The 14,350-nt window shown below is 52.5% G+C and overlaps 1 protein-coding gene across 3 annotated transcripts; it reads right to left on the bottom strand.

Moving 5' to 3' along the window:
• Nucleotides 1–8,658: 8,658 nt before the first annotated feature.
• SERTAD3 (SERTA domain containing 3) lies at nt 8,659–12,222 on the bottom strand. Of its 3 annotated transcripts, none has more exons than XM_007996840.3 (2): nt 12,119–12,222; nt 8,659–9,895 (listed from the first exon to the last, which is right to left on the bottom strand). In XM_007996840.3, the coding sequence occupies exon 2, from the start codon at nt 9,887–9,889 to the stop codon at nt 9,299–9,301; it is 591 nt and encodes a 196-aa protein (XP_007995031.2). In that variant the 5' UTR covers nt 9,890–9,895; nt 12,119–12,222; the 3' UTR covers nt 8,659–9,298. The 3 variants fall into 3 exon arrangements, with proteins under 3 accessions (XP_007995031.2, XP_007995032.1, XP_072872538.1); XM_007996841.3 differs by having other exon boundaries at nt 12,019–12,139; XM_073016437.1 differs by lacking the exon at nt 12,119–12,222 and adding an exon at nt 12,093–12,111.
• Nucleotides 12,223–14,350: the final 2,128 nt, after the last annotated feature.

Here is a 14,350-nt window from a genome sequence, read left to right as displayed (position 1 = left end):
CGGCTGGCAAAAAGGAGGCCTGGACCTGGAGTCTCCCAGTGGCTCACTCCAGCATACACTGAAGGAATGGGAAAAGGCTCAGAGCATTGGCTCATGCCTGTAGTTCCAGCTGCTTCAGAGGCTAAGGTGGGAGGATCGCTTGAACCTGGAAGACAGAGGTTGCAGTGAGCCAGAATCAGGCTGCTGCACTCCATCCTGGGTGACAGAGCAAGAGTCTGTCAAAAAAAAAAAAAAAACCAAGAACAAGAACTCAGAGGAACAGAAGAATCATCTGATTAACATGTATTTATTAAGCACCTACTATGTGGTGGCCACTGTTGTAGATGGTGAGGATACAGCACTGGATAAACATTTTCAGTAGAGATGGGGTTTCACAATATTGGTCAGGCTGGTCTCGAACTCCTAACCTCAGGTGATCTGCCCTCCTCGGCCTCCCAAAGTGCTGGGATTACAGGCATGAGCCACCGCGTCTGGCCAATTTTTTAACATTTTTTATTTGTAGAAGCAGAGTATCTCCGTCTTGCCCAAGCTGGTCTTGAACTCCTGGGCTCAAGTGATCCTCCTGCCTCCGACTCCCAAAGCGCTGGGATTACAGAAGTGAGCCACCTGGCTGGGTCTACTTCTTTTGTTTCATCAGGTCTCCGCTGAATTGTCACCTCTTCAGACATAACACATCCTCCTCCCCAAAGCGGCACATCTCTTGGCTCACTGCAACCTCTATCTCTTGGATTCAAGTAATTCCTACCTCAGCCTACCGAGTAGCTGGGATTACAGGTGCCTTGCCACCATGCCTGGCTAATTTTTCTTCTTTTTAATAGAGACGAGGGTTTCACCATGTTGGCTAGATTGGTCTCAAACTCCTGACCTCGAGTGATCCACCCGCCTGGGCCTCTCAAAGTGCTGGGAATTACAGGTGTGAGCCACGGCGCCCGGCCTGCTTTTTTCTTTTCCTTTGCATTTACCTGCTCCTAAGGTACTAGATAATTTGTGTGTTTGTTTTGTTTTGAAAGTAGCCGGGCGTGGTGACTGGCGCCTGTAGTCCCAGCTACTCGGGAGGCTGAGACGGAATTGCTTGAACCCGGGAGGCGGAGGCTGCAGTGAGCCGAGATTGTGCCACTGCCGTCTCAAAAAAAAAAAAAAAAAAAAAAAAAAAAAAAAAAAAAATTAGCCGGGCGTGCCTGTAGTTCCAGCTACTAGGAAGGCTGAAGTAGGAGAATCACCTGAACCTGGAGTTTGAAGCTGCAGTGAGCTATGATCGATCACCCCACTGTACTCCAGCCTGGGCGACAGAGAACGACTCTGCCTCAAAAAACCAACAAACCAAAACACAAATGAGAGAGGCAGGAAAACTAGAGGAAGAGCATTCCGGATAGAGGGGAGAGCCAGTGCAAATGCTCTGAGGTGCTGTCAGGAGGCAAGGCCAGGGCAGCTGGACTGGGATGGACTGGGAGCTGCTGGGAAGGAGGTCCGAGAAGTGAGTGAGGCCTTTTAGCCTACTCTGTGGACCTTTGTTTTTTATTCCTAGTGGGATGAGAAGACCCTGGAAGATGAAACGATGAGAAAAATAATTTCCCTTTCTGTTCAGTGACTTGAAGAAAACAAAATAAGACGGGATAATCGCCTGTAACCAGGCTGGTCCTAGAGATTCTTCGAGGCGTTGACATTGGAGCTGGAAGCAGAAAATGGAGACGGAGCCAGGAATTCAAAGGCTGGGGGAAGGGAGAAGAGAGAGGCCGGGCCTGGGGAAATGAAACCATCAGCGAAGCCACCGGGCCCGGCAGGCCTGGAGAGAAGCCTCCGCCCGCTGGGGCAGGAGGGAGGGGGGTCGGGAGGCGTGGCCCGGCCCGTCCGGCCTCTGGGGAGGGAGGAGGCGCCAGGCCGGCTCCGGGCCGCGGCCGCCTCCCGGGTACCCCGGCCGGCCCAGGGCGGAGGGTGGGCAGCGGGGAGGGACCTGACCTTCCTGCCACGCCCAGGGCGGGTCGCGGGCCCATCCCCCGCCGCGGAGGAGGGCAGGTTGGGGAACGTGGACACTGCCCTCGGGGACTCGGTTCCTTCTGCAGGGCCAGCCTTTCCACTTCTGTGGCCAGTTCTTTTTAACAACTGCGGTGTTAAGGAAGACGCTGGGCCTCTCGGAGCCTCAGTTTTCTCATCTGGAAAGGAGGTGCTCCTCTTACTGGTCTCATCGCGGTGCTAAGGAACTATGAGGTTTCCCTCCCCTTCAGGGCAGGCAGAGAGCTGCAGGGAAAGGGGGAGGGCGGGACACGGTGGCTCACTTTTTTGTTTTTGTTTGTTTCCAGACGAAGTCTTGCTCTGTCGCCCAGGCTAGATTGCAGTGGAGCCATCTCGGCTCACTGTAACCTCCGCCTCCCAGATTCAAGCAATTCTCCTGCCTCAGCCTCCCGAGTAGCTGGGATTACAGGCGTCCGCCACCACACGTGGCTAATTTCCAGTAGAGACGGGGTTTCACCATGTTGGCCAGGCTGGTCTCGAACTCCTGACCTCGTGATTCGCCTGCCTCGGCCTCCCAAAGTGCTGGAATTACAGGCGTGAGCCACTGCGCCCAGCCTGTTCATTTTTGAAATGGAGTTTCGCTCTTGTTGCCCAGGTTGGAGTGCAGTGGCCCCATCTCAGCTCACTGCAATCTCCGCCTCTTGGGTTCAAGCGATTCTCCTGCCTCAGCCTCAGGAGTAGCTGGGATTACAGGCACCCACCACCGTGCCCAACTAATTTTTGTATTTTTAGTAGAAATCGGGTTTCACCATGTTGGCCAGGCTGATATTGAATTCCTGACCTCAAGTAATCTGCCTGCCTCAGCCTCCCAAAGTGCTAGGATTGCAGGAGTGAGTCAGGGCGCCCTACCTATTTTTGTTTTTGAGAAGGGGTCTGGCTGTGTAGCCCAGACTGGAGTGCAGCAGCAGGATCTCCTCTCACTGCAACCTCTGCCCATCCTGGGCTCAAGCGATCCTTCTACCTCAGCCTCATGAGTAGCTGGGACTACAGGCAAGCACCACCACACCCAGTTTTGTTTGTGTGTTTGCTTTTTTGTTTTTGTTTGTTTGTTTTTATTTTAGTAGAGACAGGACCTCAGGGCCTTGTCATGTTGCCCCAGGCTGGTCTCAAACTCCTGGGCTCAAGCAATCTGACTGCCTTGGCCTCCCAAAGTGCTGGGATTACAGAGGTGAGCCAATTTGCCTGGCCCTTCTTCAGGTCTTTACCCAAGTGTCACCTTGTGTCTGAAGCCCTGTCTGGCCACCCTATGTAAATAGCAACACTCCCCTTACTCCCTGACTCCCCCCCGCCCCCACAGCATTTATCACCACCTGGCTGACTTATACATTTTCACTTCTTTTTTTTTTTTTTTTTTTTCTTTGAGACAGTCTTGCTCTGTCGCCCAGGCTGGAGTGCAGTGGTGTGATCTCGGCTCACTGCAACCTCCGCCTTCCAGGTTCAAGTGATTCTCCTGCCTCAGCCTCCTGAGTAGCTGGGACTACAAGTGTGCATCACAATGCCCAGCTAATTTTTGCACTTTTAGTAGAGATGGGGTTTTACCATGTTGGCCAGGCTGGTCTCAGACTCCTGACCTCAAATTATCCACCCACCTTGGTTGGCCTCCCAAAGTGTTGGGATTACAGGTGTGAGCCCCGGCCTTCTTTTTCTTTTTATTTACTTAATTATTTTTGAGACAGAATTTTGCTCTTGTTGCCCAGGCTGGAGTGCAGTGGCCTGATCTCGGTTCACTGCAACCTCCATCTCTCGGGTTCAAGCGATTCTCCTGCCTCAGCCTCTGGAAGAGCTGGAATTACAGGTGCCCACCACCACGCCCAGCTAATTTTTTGTATTTTTAGTAGAGAGGGGATTTCACTGTGTTGGTCAGTCTGCTCTTGAACTCCTGACCTCAGGTGGTCCACCCACCTTGGCCTCCCAAAGTGTTGGGATTACAGGTGTGAGCCACGGCGCCCGGCCCTATTTATTTATTTATTTATTTATTTAGAATGGGAGTCTCACTCTGTCGCTCAGGCCGGAGCGCAGTGCTGTGATCACAGCTCACTGTAACCTCCAACTCCTGGGCTGAAGGGATCCTCCCACCCAAGTCTTCTGAAGAGCTGGGACTAGCGTGCCCAGGTAATTTTTTTTTTTTTCATTGTTTTAGAGATGTGGTCTTGCTATGTTGCCCAAAGTGGTCTTGAATTCTTGGCCTCCAATAATCCTCCTGCCTCAGCCTCCTGAGTTACTGGGATTCTAGGCACATGCTGCTGTGCCTGGCATTATTTTTCATGTGTATTTCACTCTTCCCCCACTGTTACACTTCATGAGAGCAGCCATTGTCTATTTTATTCATGTCCCTGCTGAAGAGTGCCAGGCCCACAGCAGGCACTCAATAAATTTAAGCCATTATTGGAATCCTTGGTGTGCCTCAGGCTCCCTGAGGCTTCGCTGTATGAGGCAGGTGTTACTCCAGATCCTTCAGTTTGGAATACGGTGTATTTGAGGAACAGCAGGGAATGGTATGGTGGGAGTATAAGAGTGAGGGTGTGTAGGGGAGATGAGTTCAGAAAGGTGGGAGGGAAGGTTAGTCATTGCCAGGTCTGGAGTTCTTTTTTTTTTTTTTTTTTTTTGGACGGAGTCTCGCTCTGTCGCCTAAGCTGGAGTGCAGTGGCCCGATCTCAGCTCACTGCAAGCTTCGCCTCCCAGGTTCACGCCATTCTCCTGCCTCAGCCTCCAGAGCAACTGGGATTACAGGCGTTCGCCACCACCACACCCGGCTAATTTTTTTTTTTTTTTTTTTTTTTAGTAGAGATGGAGTTTCACCACGTTAGCCAGGATGGTCTTGATCTCCTGACCTCGTGATCTTCCCGCCTCGGCCTCCCAAAGTGTTGGGTTTACAGGAGTGAACCACCACACCCAGCCTTTTTTTTGTTTTTTGAGACAGGATCTCGCTCTGTTGCTCTGTCCAAGATGGAGTGTTGGAGTGCAGTGGTGCTCTCTCTGCTCACCGCAGCCTCCTTTTCCTGAGCTCAAGCGATCCTCCCACCTCAGCCTCCTGAGTAGGTGGGACTACAAGGGCATGCCACCAGCCCAGCTAATTTTATTTTAGTTTTTTGTAGAGATGGGGTCTCCCTATGTTGCCCAGGCTGGTCTTGAACTGGACACAAGCCATCTTCCTGCCTTAGCCTCCCAAAAGTTCTGGGATTACAGGCGTGAGCCACTGCACCTGGGCGATTTTGTCAACAACAAACAATCTTTTTTTTTGAGATGGAGTTTCGCTCTTGTTGCCCAGGCTGGAGTGCAGTGGCACCATCTCAGCTCACCACAACCTCTGCCTCCTGGGTTCAAGCGATTCTCCTGCCTTAGCCTCCCAAGTAGCTGGGATTACAGCCATGAGCCACCACGCCTGGCTAATTTTGTATTTTTAGTAGACAGGGTTTTTCCATGATGGTCAGGCTGGTCTCGAACTCCCAACCTCAGGTGATCCGCCCGCCTCAGCCTCCCAGAAAAAGTTCTGGGATTACAGGCATGAGTCACCGCACCCAGCCCTTCAACAACAAATAATTTTTGAGAGTGCACTTGCGCCAAGCATTGTTCTAGGCACTGACCGACACAACCCTCAGAGTTCCCAGGAGACTAGGAGGCTACCTATAGATGGGAAATAAGTAACTCAAGATTGGGTAGGTGCTACTAAAACAAAATCAGGCCGGGTGCGGTGGCTCATGCCTGTAATCCCAGCACTTTGGGATGCCGAGGCGGGAGGATCACCTGAGGTCAGGAGTTCAAGACCAGCCTGGCCAACATGGAGAAACAATGTCTCTACTAAAAATACAAAATCAGCTGGGTGTGGTGGCGCATGCCTGTAATCCCAGCTGCTCGAGAGGCTGAGGCAGGAGAATCGCTTGAACCCAGGAGGCGGAGGTTGTGGTGAGCCGAGATCACGCCATTGCACTCCAACCTGGGCAACAAGAGTAAAACTCTGTGTCAAAAAAAAAAAAAAATTAGCCAGGCGTGGTGGCGGGTGCCTGTAATCCCAGCTACTCGGAAGGCTAAGGCAGAAGAATTGCTGGAACTGGGAGGTAGAGGCTGCAGTGAGCCAAGATCATGCCACTACACTCCATTCTAGGTGACAGAGCAAGATTCCATTTAAAAAAAAAAAAAAAAAATCAAACAAGTTGTGGTGGGGTGGTGACCCACCTGGATGTGTTGAGCTAGGAAGGGCAGGGAAGACCTCTCTGAGAAGGGGATGTTAGGATTGGTGAAGCTATTGGGGAAAATGTCCACTGGGCAGATTTAACAGTAAGGGCAAAGGCCCTGGGGTGAGAAGGAGCCAGGGTCAAGGGAGCCCAGTTGAGTGAAGGAGAGAGTGGGAGATGGAACTGAGAAAGTTGTCCGCAGTGAGAATAAGTCAGTCCTTGCAGGTCTTGGTGGAGTTGGGGTTTTATTCTGAGTATGTCAAGAAGTCACTGGAGGCCGGGCGTGGTGGCTCACACCTGTAATCCCAGCGCTTTGGGAGGCTGAGATGGGAGGATCGTTTGATTCCAGGAGTTCAAGACCAGCCTGGGCTACAAGGCACAACCCCATCTCTACAAAAAACACAAAAATTAGGTGTGGTAGCATGTGCCTGTAGTCCCAGCTACTTGGGAGGCTGAGGCTGAGGTGGGAGAATTGCTTGAGCCCATGAGGTGGAGGTTGCAGTGAGCTGTGATTGTACCACTGCATTCCAGCCTGGGCGCCAGAGCTGGAGACCCTGTCTCAAAAAAAAAAAAAAAAAAAAAGAAAAGGCACTGGAGGTTTCAAGGAGGACGACATGATTCAACTGCCATCATACTGGGATGCTGACCTGGTTGCTTACCTTTTATTTTTATTTTTTACAAGTCCACAGCAAATATCATACCTGGTTGCTTTTTTTTTTTTTTGAGATGGAGTCTCGCTGTGTCACTCAGGCTGGAGTGCAGTGGCATGATCTCAGCTCACTGCAACCTGTGCCTCCTGCATTCAAGTGATTCTCCTGCCTCAGCCTCCCAAGTAGCTGGGAATACAGGTGTGTGCCACCATGCCACCAAAAATACAAAAAAATAATTTTTTGTATTTTTAGTAGAGATGGGGTTTCACCGTGTTGGCCAGGCTGGTCTCAAACTCCTCGCCTCAGGCAATCCGCCCGCCTCAGCCTCCCAAAGTACTAGAATTACAGGCCTGAGCCACCACGTTCAGCCTGTACCTGGTTGCTTTCTTTGGATCCTCTGGGCCACCTCCTTCCTCTTTCTCTGGATTGGCACCCACCTGTTCAGATTATCCCTCCACTTTCTGACGACGACACCTTCAGGTTGAGAAATCTGGCTTTGACCCAGAAACCACAAGCAAAATCCCCCTCCTTTCTCCGCCCATGGACTATACCCAGGTGTGGTTCCTCCTCACAACCCTTCCAGAAAAGTCCCTAATGCTGTGTAAGCTCACTTGCTTCATCTTTTCAAAGACCATTGTAAAGGCACAGCCAGTACAGGGAGGTATCACATTACGGCTTCCTTCACCTCCTTTCCCCTCTCCCATATCTCAGCAGGCTGAGCTCGCACCTCCCTAATAAAGCATCAGCACAGGTCAGGCACAGTAGCTCATGCCTTTAATCCCAGCACTTTGGGAGGCTGAGGCGGGCAGGTCACTTGAGGTCAGGAGTTCGAGAACAGCCTGGCCAACATGGTGAAACTGTATTAAAACAAAATACAAAAATTAGCTGGGCATGGTGGCGAGCCCCTGTAGTCACTGCTATTTGGGAGGCTGAGGCAGAACTGCCTGAACCCGGGAGTGGAGGTTGCAGTGAGCCAAGATCCTGTCATTGCACTCCAGCCTGTGTGACAGTGAGACTCCATCTCAAAAAAAAAAAAAAAAAAAAAAAAAAAGCACTACCACCATAACTCTAATCTGGGCTCTGCTTCCTAGCCAACTCTCCTAAAGAGGTCTTTTAGTACTGGGGAGTCTCTGGGCATTTTCTTGCCCCTGTGGACTCAGGAGCACAGTGACACCGACTCCATGTGACTGTTTCTCCCTCCTGTGCCCACCCATGTGGCTGGTGAGTTTAACAAGCAACATTTATAATAGTGAAGGATAAGGCTCTGGAAGCCATTTCAGCCTAGCTCCCTGGTCCTTGCTCTTCCTAGCTATGTGGCTCTGAATTAAGCAACTTGGCAGGTTCCTCCTGTATAAAAAGCAGTAATAGTACTTACTTCTATATAGTTATGAGGATTAAAGGACTTAATTCAAATAAAGTGGCTAGAACTTAACAAGCACTCTATTTTTTTCTGACGCTGGAGTGCAGTGGGTGCAATCATGGCTTACTGAAACCTCAACCTCCCAGACTCAGGCGATCCTCCCAACTCAGCCTCCCCAGTAACTGGGACTACATCTGCATGCCACCATGCCTAGCTCCTTTTTGTATTTTTTGTAGAGGCAGCGTTTCGCCACATTTCCCAGGCTGGCCTCAAATTCCTGGCCTCAAGTGGATCCTCCCAAAGTGCTAGGATTACAAGTGGGAGCTAGAGCACTTGGCCAACAAGCACTCAATAAATGTCATGTACAATGATACATCTACCCCAACTAAAGTGGTGCTGATGTTTAGGAACTTACCAGGTCCCTCCCACTGACCCAGTGAAGTTTAGAAACATAAGACAACATCACTCCTTCCAAAATACTTTTATTAAAAAAAATTACAAACAATCTAAAAAAAGAGAAAAGTCACCACAAACTCTGCCTTTCTTTTAAATAACGTGGCATGGAGCAGTTTGGTTTCCACCCTATTGCACGTGGTCCGGCCTGGTTATGAAATCAGGAGGCTGCTGAGACTGGGGTCCTGCCAAGGAAGTGGGGTTCAGCCTGGAGGGAGGAGACCAGCCCCTCCCACCCCCTCAAGGTGCAAGAGGCAGAGCCTGGGTTTCTATAGCAACCTGGCAGCACATCCCTGTCATCCTTGGACAGGCCCAGTTTTCTTTTATCTTCCCTGAGGCCCCAGTGGTCACAGGGGAGTGGGAACTAGCGGGAAAGGTGGAAGAAATGTTTAAGTGGAAAATCAGACTCCCAGAAACAGAGTCTCGTTAAGGCATTTGGAATAGATAAATTAATTCAGGAAGACCCACCTTCACAGAAGGTTGAGGTAACCAGACACACACACACATGCAAGACGGTTTGTGGAACCCTGAAATGGGAACAAAGGAGGCCATAGTCGCTGCTTAGAGCCCCCACAAAAACACACACCCAGAGTTGCATTCAGGGATCCAGGCCACAGAAGATGACACAAGAGAGGATCCCCTCCATCACAGTTTTAGGATCCCAGAATTATTTCCATGATGTGATCCAGTTCATTCCACTCCCAGGAACCTGGGGCACAGAAGAGGTTGTGAGGAGGCTCTGGTGGGGCCCGTGCAGGCTCCTTTTCTACCGCAGATGTGTCAATGTCCAGAAAGAAGTCATCCAGGCCAGAGTCCCCCAAGTACCGGGAGCTCAGCGCTTCTAAGAAGACTGGATCAGGCTGGGGTGGCACTTCATTCTGGAGGCTGAGGGGAGCCACTGGATTCTGAGGGGGCTCAGTCTCATCCATGGAGGTGTCCAGCTCCCTGAGGATAGAGCCAATGGTGGCTGACAAGGAGAAATCCTCCTCGCCCAGGAAGAGGGGCTCGGGGGGCAGGGCAGGGGCTGGAGCCAGGCGAAGTGCAGCCTGCAGCTGCTGGAGGGTGTTATGGATGAGGACATGCCTGCGGAGGCTGGGTGCTCGGGGGCCCAGGCTGCGCTGGACTTTGTCTAGGGAGATGCGGAGCAGGGCTTGCTGGTAGCTCTGAAGGCCTGCTGGACTCCACTCCCACCTCTCCTCCTCCTCTTCCAAATCAGAGTGTTTCCTCTTCAAGCCTCCCACCATGATGCCCTGTAGAGAGAAGAGGGGCATAGGGGCATGTCAGACACCAGACACTGTAGTGCTAGCTCAAATCCCACTTTCTCAGGCCTATTCACTTGTTGGTGATTTTTAATCATCTGAATCTCAGTTTACTCATCTATAAAATGAAGGCTGTCTGAATCCTACAAGGTTAAGGAGGTGAATACATATATGATTAAGAAAATAAGACGTGGACTTAAGTACAGCTAGATTTAAATCCCACTTACTTGCCTATTGTGGCCTCAAACAGTGAATTTACATCCATGAGAATCAATTTCCTCATCTGCCAAATACGGATCCTAACTCAAGTTCCTCTGAGCCTTAAAACTGTTCTTCCACAATATTAATTTCTTCAAACATGGAGCACGAGAGACAAGTGTGGAGCAGAGAGATCTGGATTGGAAGTAGGGAACCCCAAATTTGATTTCTGTATTGGAAACTGCTCAGCTGCGTGATCGTGGGAAGTGACCTGAGTCAATTCTCAGGCCTCAGTTTCCTCATCTGTAAAATGGGGACTGTAAAAAAATACTTCTCACCACCTCTGTCCAAGGAGATGCCACGTATCTATAGGGCCCACCACACAGGAAGTGCTTAATGAACCAGAGTTGTGTTTGTTTTTTTGTTAGAGACAGGGTCTCGCTCTGTCGCCCGGGGCTGAGTGCAGCAGCGCTACCACAGCTCACTGAAGTCCCGGGCTCAAGCGATCCTCCTGCCTCAACTCCTGAGTAGCTGGGATTACTACCACACCCGGCCTCGATCAAGAGTTAATTGCCAGTTATACGCTCATCAGATTTACTGAGTGCCTACTATATTCGAACCTCCTGGAGCCCTGCTGGGGCACCTATGTTAAGATTCTTCTTTCACAGTCAGGATATTTCTACGTCCTCTTCCTTAACCAACTGGGAGCGCTCCCCAGAGTAGGAAAGGGGCCTGTCTCACTCCCTCTGCCCGCGCTTTCAGATTCCCCCAAAGCGCGCCCCATACGAAAACTCGCTAGAACTCAGCTCAGACCAAGCCCCGCCCCCTAAGGGTCCCACCCAATCAGACCTCGGTACTGCAAGGCCCCGCCCCTCCATGGGTCTTTACAGAGCATCCAGGAACGCCCCAATTTGTCCCAGGGGCTTCTGGGAAACGCGGGCCAACAGCCGCCAGGTACACGAACCGACGTCGAGCACGCACTACAATCCCCAGAGGGCTCCGCCCGTCCAGGGGACGAGCCCCCCTCCCCCGACCCCGCTCTCCCTCAGGGCATGCGCACAGTGGCACAAGCGGGTGGGGGAAGGGAACCCGGACGTCCAGCTGCCGGCGCCCGCCGAGCCCCGCCCTCCGTTGCCTCCGGGGCGGCGAGTCTGAGCTCCATGCCCGGAACACCCCTCCCCCACCCCTGACTCCGGCTCTAAATCTGCTTTCTCCCTGTCCCTCCGTGCCTTGAAAGTCCGGGATTCTCCTCCCAAACTGCCCTTGGATCCAGAGACCCAGATCCGAACACATCGCTCAAAGACGACAATGCTGCGATCTAGTTCGCGAGACTACGTATCCTAATTCTGATACTTCCTCCCACTTCCCCTATTCTCCTGACTTTCAAACGCCCCTGGACTACACCTCCAAACTCGCTGCCCGGCTTCAAGACCCGAACATTGAACTCTTCCCGGCATCCTCCCTTCCCCCGCCAGTGCGTCTTGGAGTCCAAGAATCCTTGACCCTAGCTCTCTCGCTTCTCCAAATACTCAGGATCTCAGCCCCAAACCTCTCAAACCTTTTCCAGAACACGATAAAGCCCCGAATTCAACCCGTCCGGAAGACCCAAGTGGAATCGAATCTCCAGGTTCCCTGTCTCAAAAGTTCCTTCCCTCTGTTCTCTCGCTTCTCCAAACTCCCCACGCCCCACGTCCCAGCTTCAAACTCCCTCCACTTGAAAATACTGCCCCAACAACCTCGCATCCCCTCCTGGGTCTCGAACTCAGTCTCGGGCCCCCAGACCCTCCCTATCATCACCCTGAATCTGAGGCCCCCTCCCCCGGTCTCACCCAGACCCCGCCTCCGCAAGTCTCCGGGGCGCGCCTCTCCCTCCTCCAGCCTAAGGTAAATTCCCAAGCCAGGCGACCACTCCTCACCCCAGCTGCCAGGTTCGCCACGACCACCTCCTGGAACGCCCACAGCGTCGCAACCCGCCAGTGCCGGGACCCACCAGTGACCGGCCGGGGCCTCGCTCACCTCGGCAGGGCCTCTCCGTCTGGCTTCGGGCCCACCCAGCCCCGCCCCGGAGCCGAGCCGCGAGCCGCGATTGGCTGGAGTCCCCGCCGCGGGGCGTCGATTGGCTGGGCGGAGCCATCCACCCGTGTCCGGAGACGCCGGACCCGCCCACCCCTCCCTAGCGCCCCGGGCCATTTAAAGGAGTGCAACTGGCAGGGGGCGGGGCAGCGCCTCCAGGGGTGGAGGGCGGCGGGTCCAAGAGAACCGCTTCCTTCCACTGGGCTACGGTCCTCGCTCCAAGATCGTGACGATCTACTACTACTCCCTGCGGTCCCTTTTTGCCAGGCCTGGACCCCACCGCGGAGCCAGAGGGGCTGCCATACTCTCTGGCTCCAGGAGGTCCAGGCAGGCGGGGCCAAACAACCGGAGGAGGCCGCGCCCCCGGGGTTCCGAGGGCGGACGCTGGGGCGGGGCATGACGTACCGAAAGACCAGCCAATAGTGTGACGCGGCCCGCGTTGCCTAGGCGATCGCAGCCCCGCCCCCTTGCTGCCCTTCTCCCGCCCCCCGTACGTTACCCGGCAGCCCCTTCTTAATCCTCGGGTTTTCTCAACACGTCCTCTGGTGGTCCCACCTGGGTCTCCTGACACCTCTCTCCTTCCCTGCTCCATCAGGATGACTCCTCCGCTACTGTTCATGGCTTCCTACCCCTCCCCCCCGAAGACAAACTTCAAACCCTTTCCTTTTGCCACAAAGCCCCTCACGACCTTGCCTGATGCGCTCTCCTGGTTCTCTCCGATCCTGCCCCATTGAGTCACTTCCAGTTTTTCTAAAATGGCTTCAAGCTCCCATTCCCCCCATCACGAAAACGAAAGGATTTTGTCTGTTTGTTTTCTTCCCTGCCTTACCCCATTGTCTACAATGCCAGGTACATAAGTTCTCAAACATGACAATAAAAGGCCTCTGGATCTTTATTATTTATTATTATTATTATTATTTTTGAGACGGAATCTTGCTCTGTCACCCAGGCTGGAGTGCAGTGGCGCAACCTCGGCTCACTGCAAGCTCCGCCTCCCGGGTTCACGCCATTCTCCTGCCTCAGCCTCCCGAGTAGCTGGGACTACAGGCGCCCGCCACCACGCCCGCCTAATTTTTTTGTATTTTTAGTAGAGATGAGGTTTCACCGTGTTAGCCAGGATGGTCTCGATCTCTTCACCTGGTGATCCGCCCACCTCGGCCTCCCAAAGTGCTGGGATTACAGATGTGAGCCACCGCGCCCGACCTGGATCTTTATTATTAATGATATTATTTTTTGCCGGGCGCGGTGGCTCATACCTGTAATCCCAGCACTTTGGGAGGCCGAGGCGGGCAGATCACGTGAGGTCAGGAGTTTGAGACCAGCCTGGCCCACAATGGTGAAACCCCGTCTCTACTAAAATACAAAAAGTAGCCGGGCGTGGTGGCGCACCCTTGTAATCTCAGCTACTCGCGGGGCTGAGGCAGGATAATCGCTTGAACCTGGGAGGTGGAGGTTTCAGTGGAGCCGAGATCGTGCCACTACACTCCAGCCTGGGCAACAGAGCTAGACTCCATCTCAAAAAAAAAAAAAAAAAAGAAAATATATATATATACACACACACACACACACACACACACACACACTTTTTAAAATACAGATGGGGGAGGCAGTGGGCGTTTCCTTGTGTTGCCCAGGTTGGTTTTGAACTCCTGGCCTCAAGCAATCCTCTCGCCTCTGGATATTTAAACTTGTTTCCTCATCCTGAAAATATACCCTCAATTCCCAGGCTGCTTCTCAGAACTTATCTCAAAGGTTTCTTCTTCTCAGAAGCCCTCCCTGGCAGTCCAGGTTGAGTTAGGATCTATTCTAGGATTTCGTGGCCTCCTGTGCCACCATCCCAGTCCTGGACTGTCAGTTACTATATGGACTGAGGAACCCCCCACCGAGGGCAGGTACTAAGGATATATCTGTCAACCACCGCTTGGTCTGCAGGATCACATAGCACAGGGCTGAACACATAGCAGGTCCCAGTGAAAGTTTGCTACATGCTCAGGAATGTGACAGAAAAATAAGGCAGAAAGAAGACACTGCTAGTGTCCTGAAAGCCCTCACCCGTAATGCCCCACCCCTACAATGAGTTTCCCTAAGGGGAGGAGGCAGTTTTCTCCAGGCCACCTCTGGGAAGGGAGGTTTAAGCCTCCTCAGACCAGTTCTTGCCGGTTGGAGTTTATCAGC

Source organism: Chlorocebus sabaeus, chromosome 6 (assembly GCF_047675955.1).
Source record: "Chlorocebus sabaeus isolate Y175 chromosome 6, mChlSab1.0.hap1, whole genome shotgun sequence".
NCBI classification, from domain to species: Eukaryota; Metazoa; Chordata; class Mammalia; order Primates; family Cercopithecidae; genus Chlorocebus; species Chlorocebus sabaeus.
Note: the sequence above shows the minus strand (reverse complement) of the source record. Positions and strands in the feature narration are given on the sequence as shown.

Bases quoted from the DNA above. Each gene is read 5' to 3' on its own strand.
- SERTAD3 (XM_007996840.3), bottom strand. From the start codon at position 9,889: ATGGTGGGAGGCTTGAAGAGGAAACACTCTGATTTGGAAGAGGAGGAG.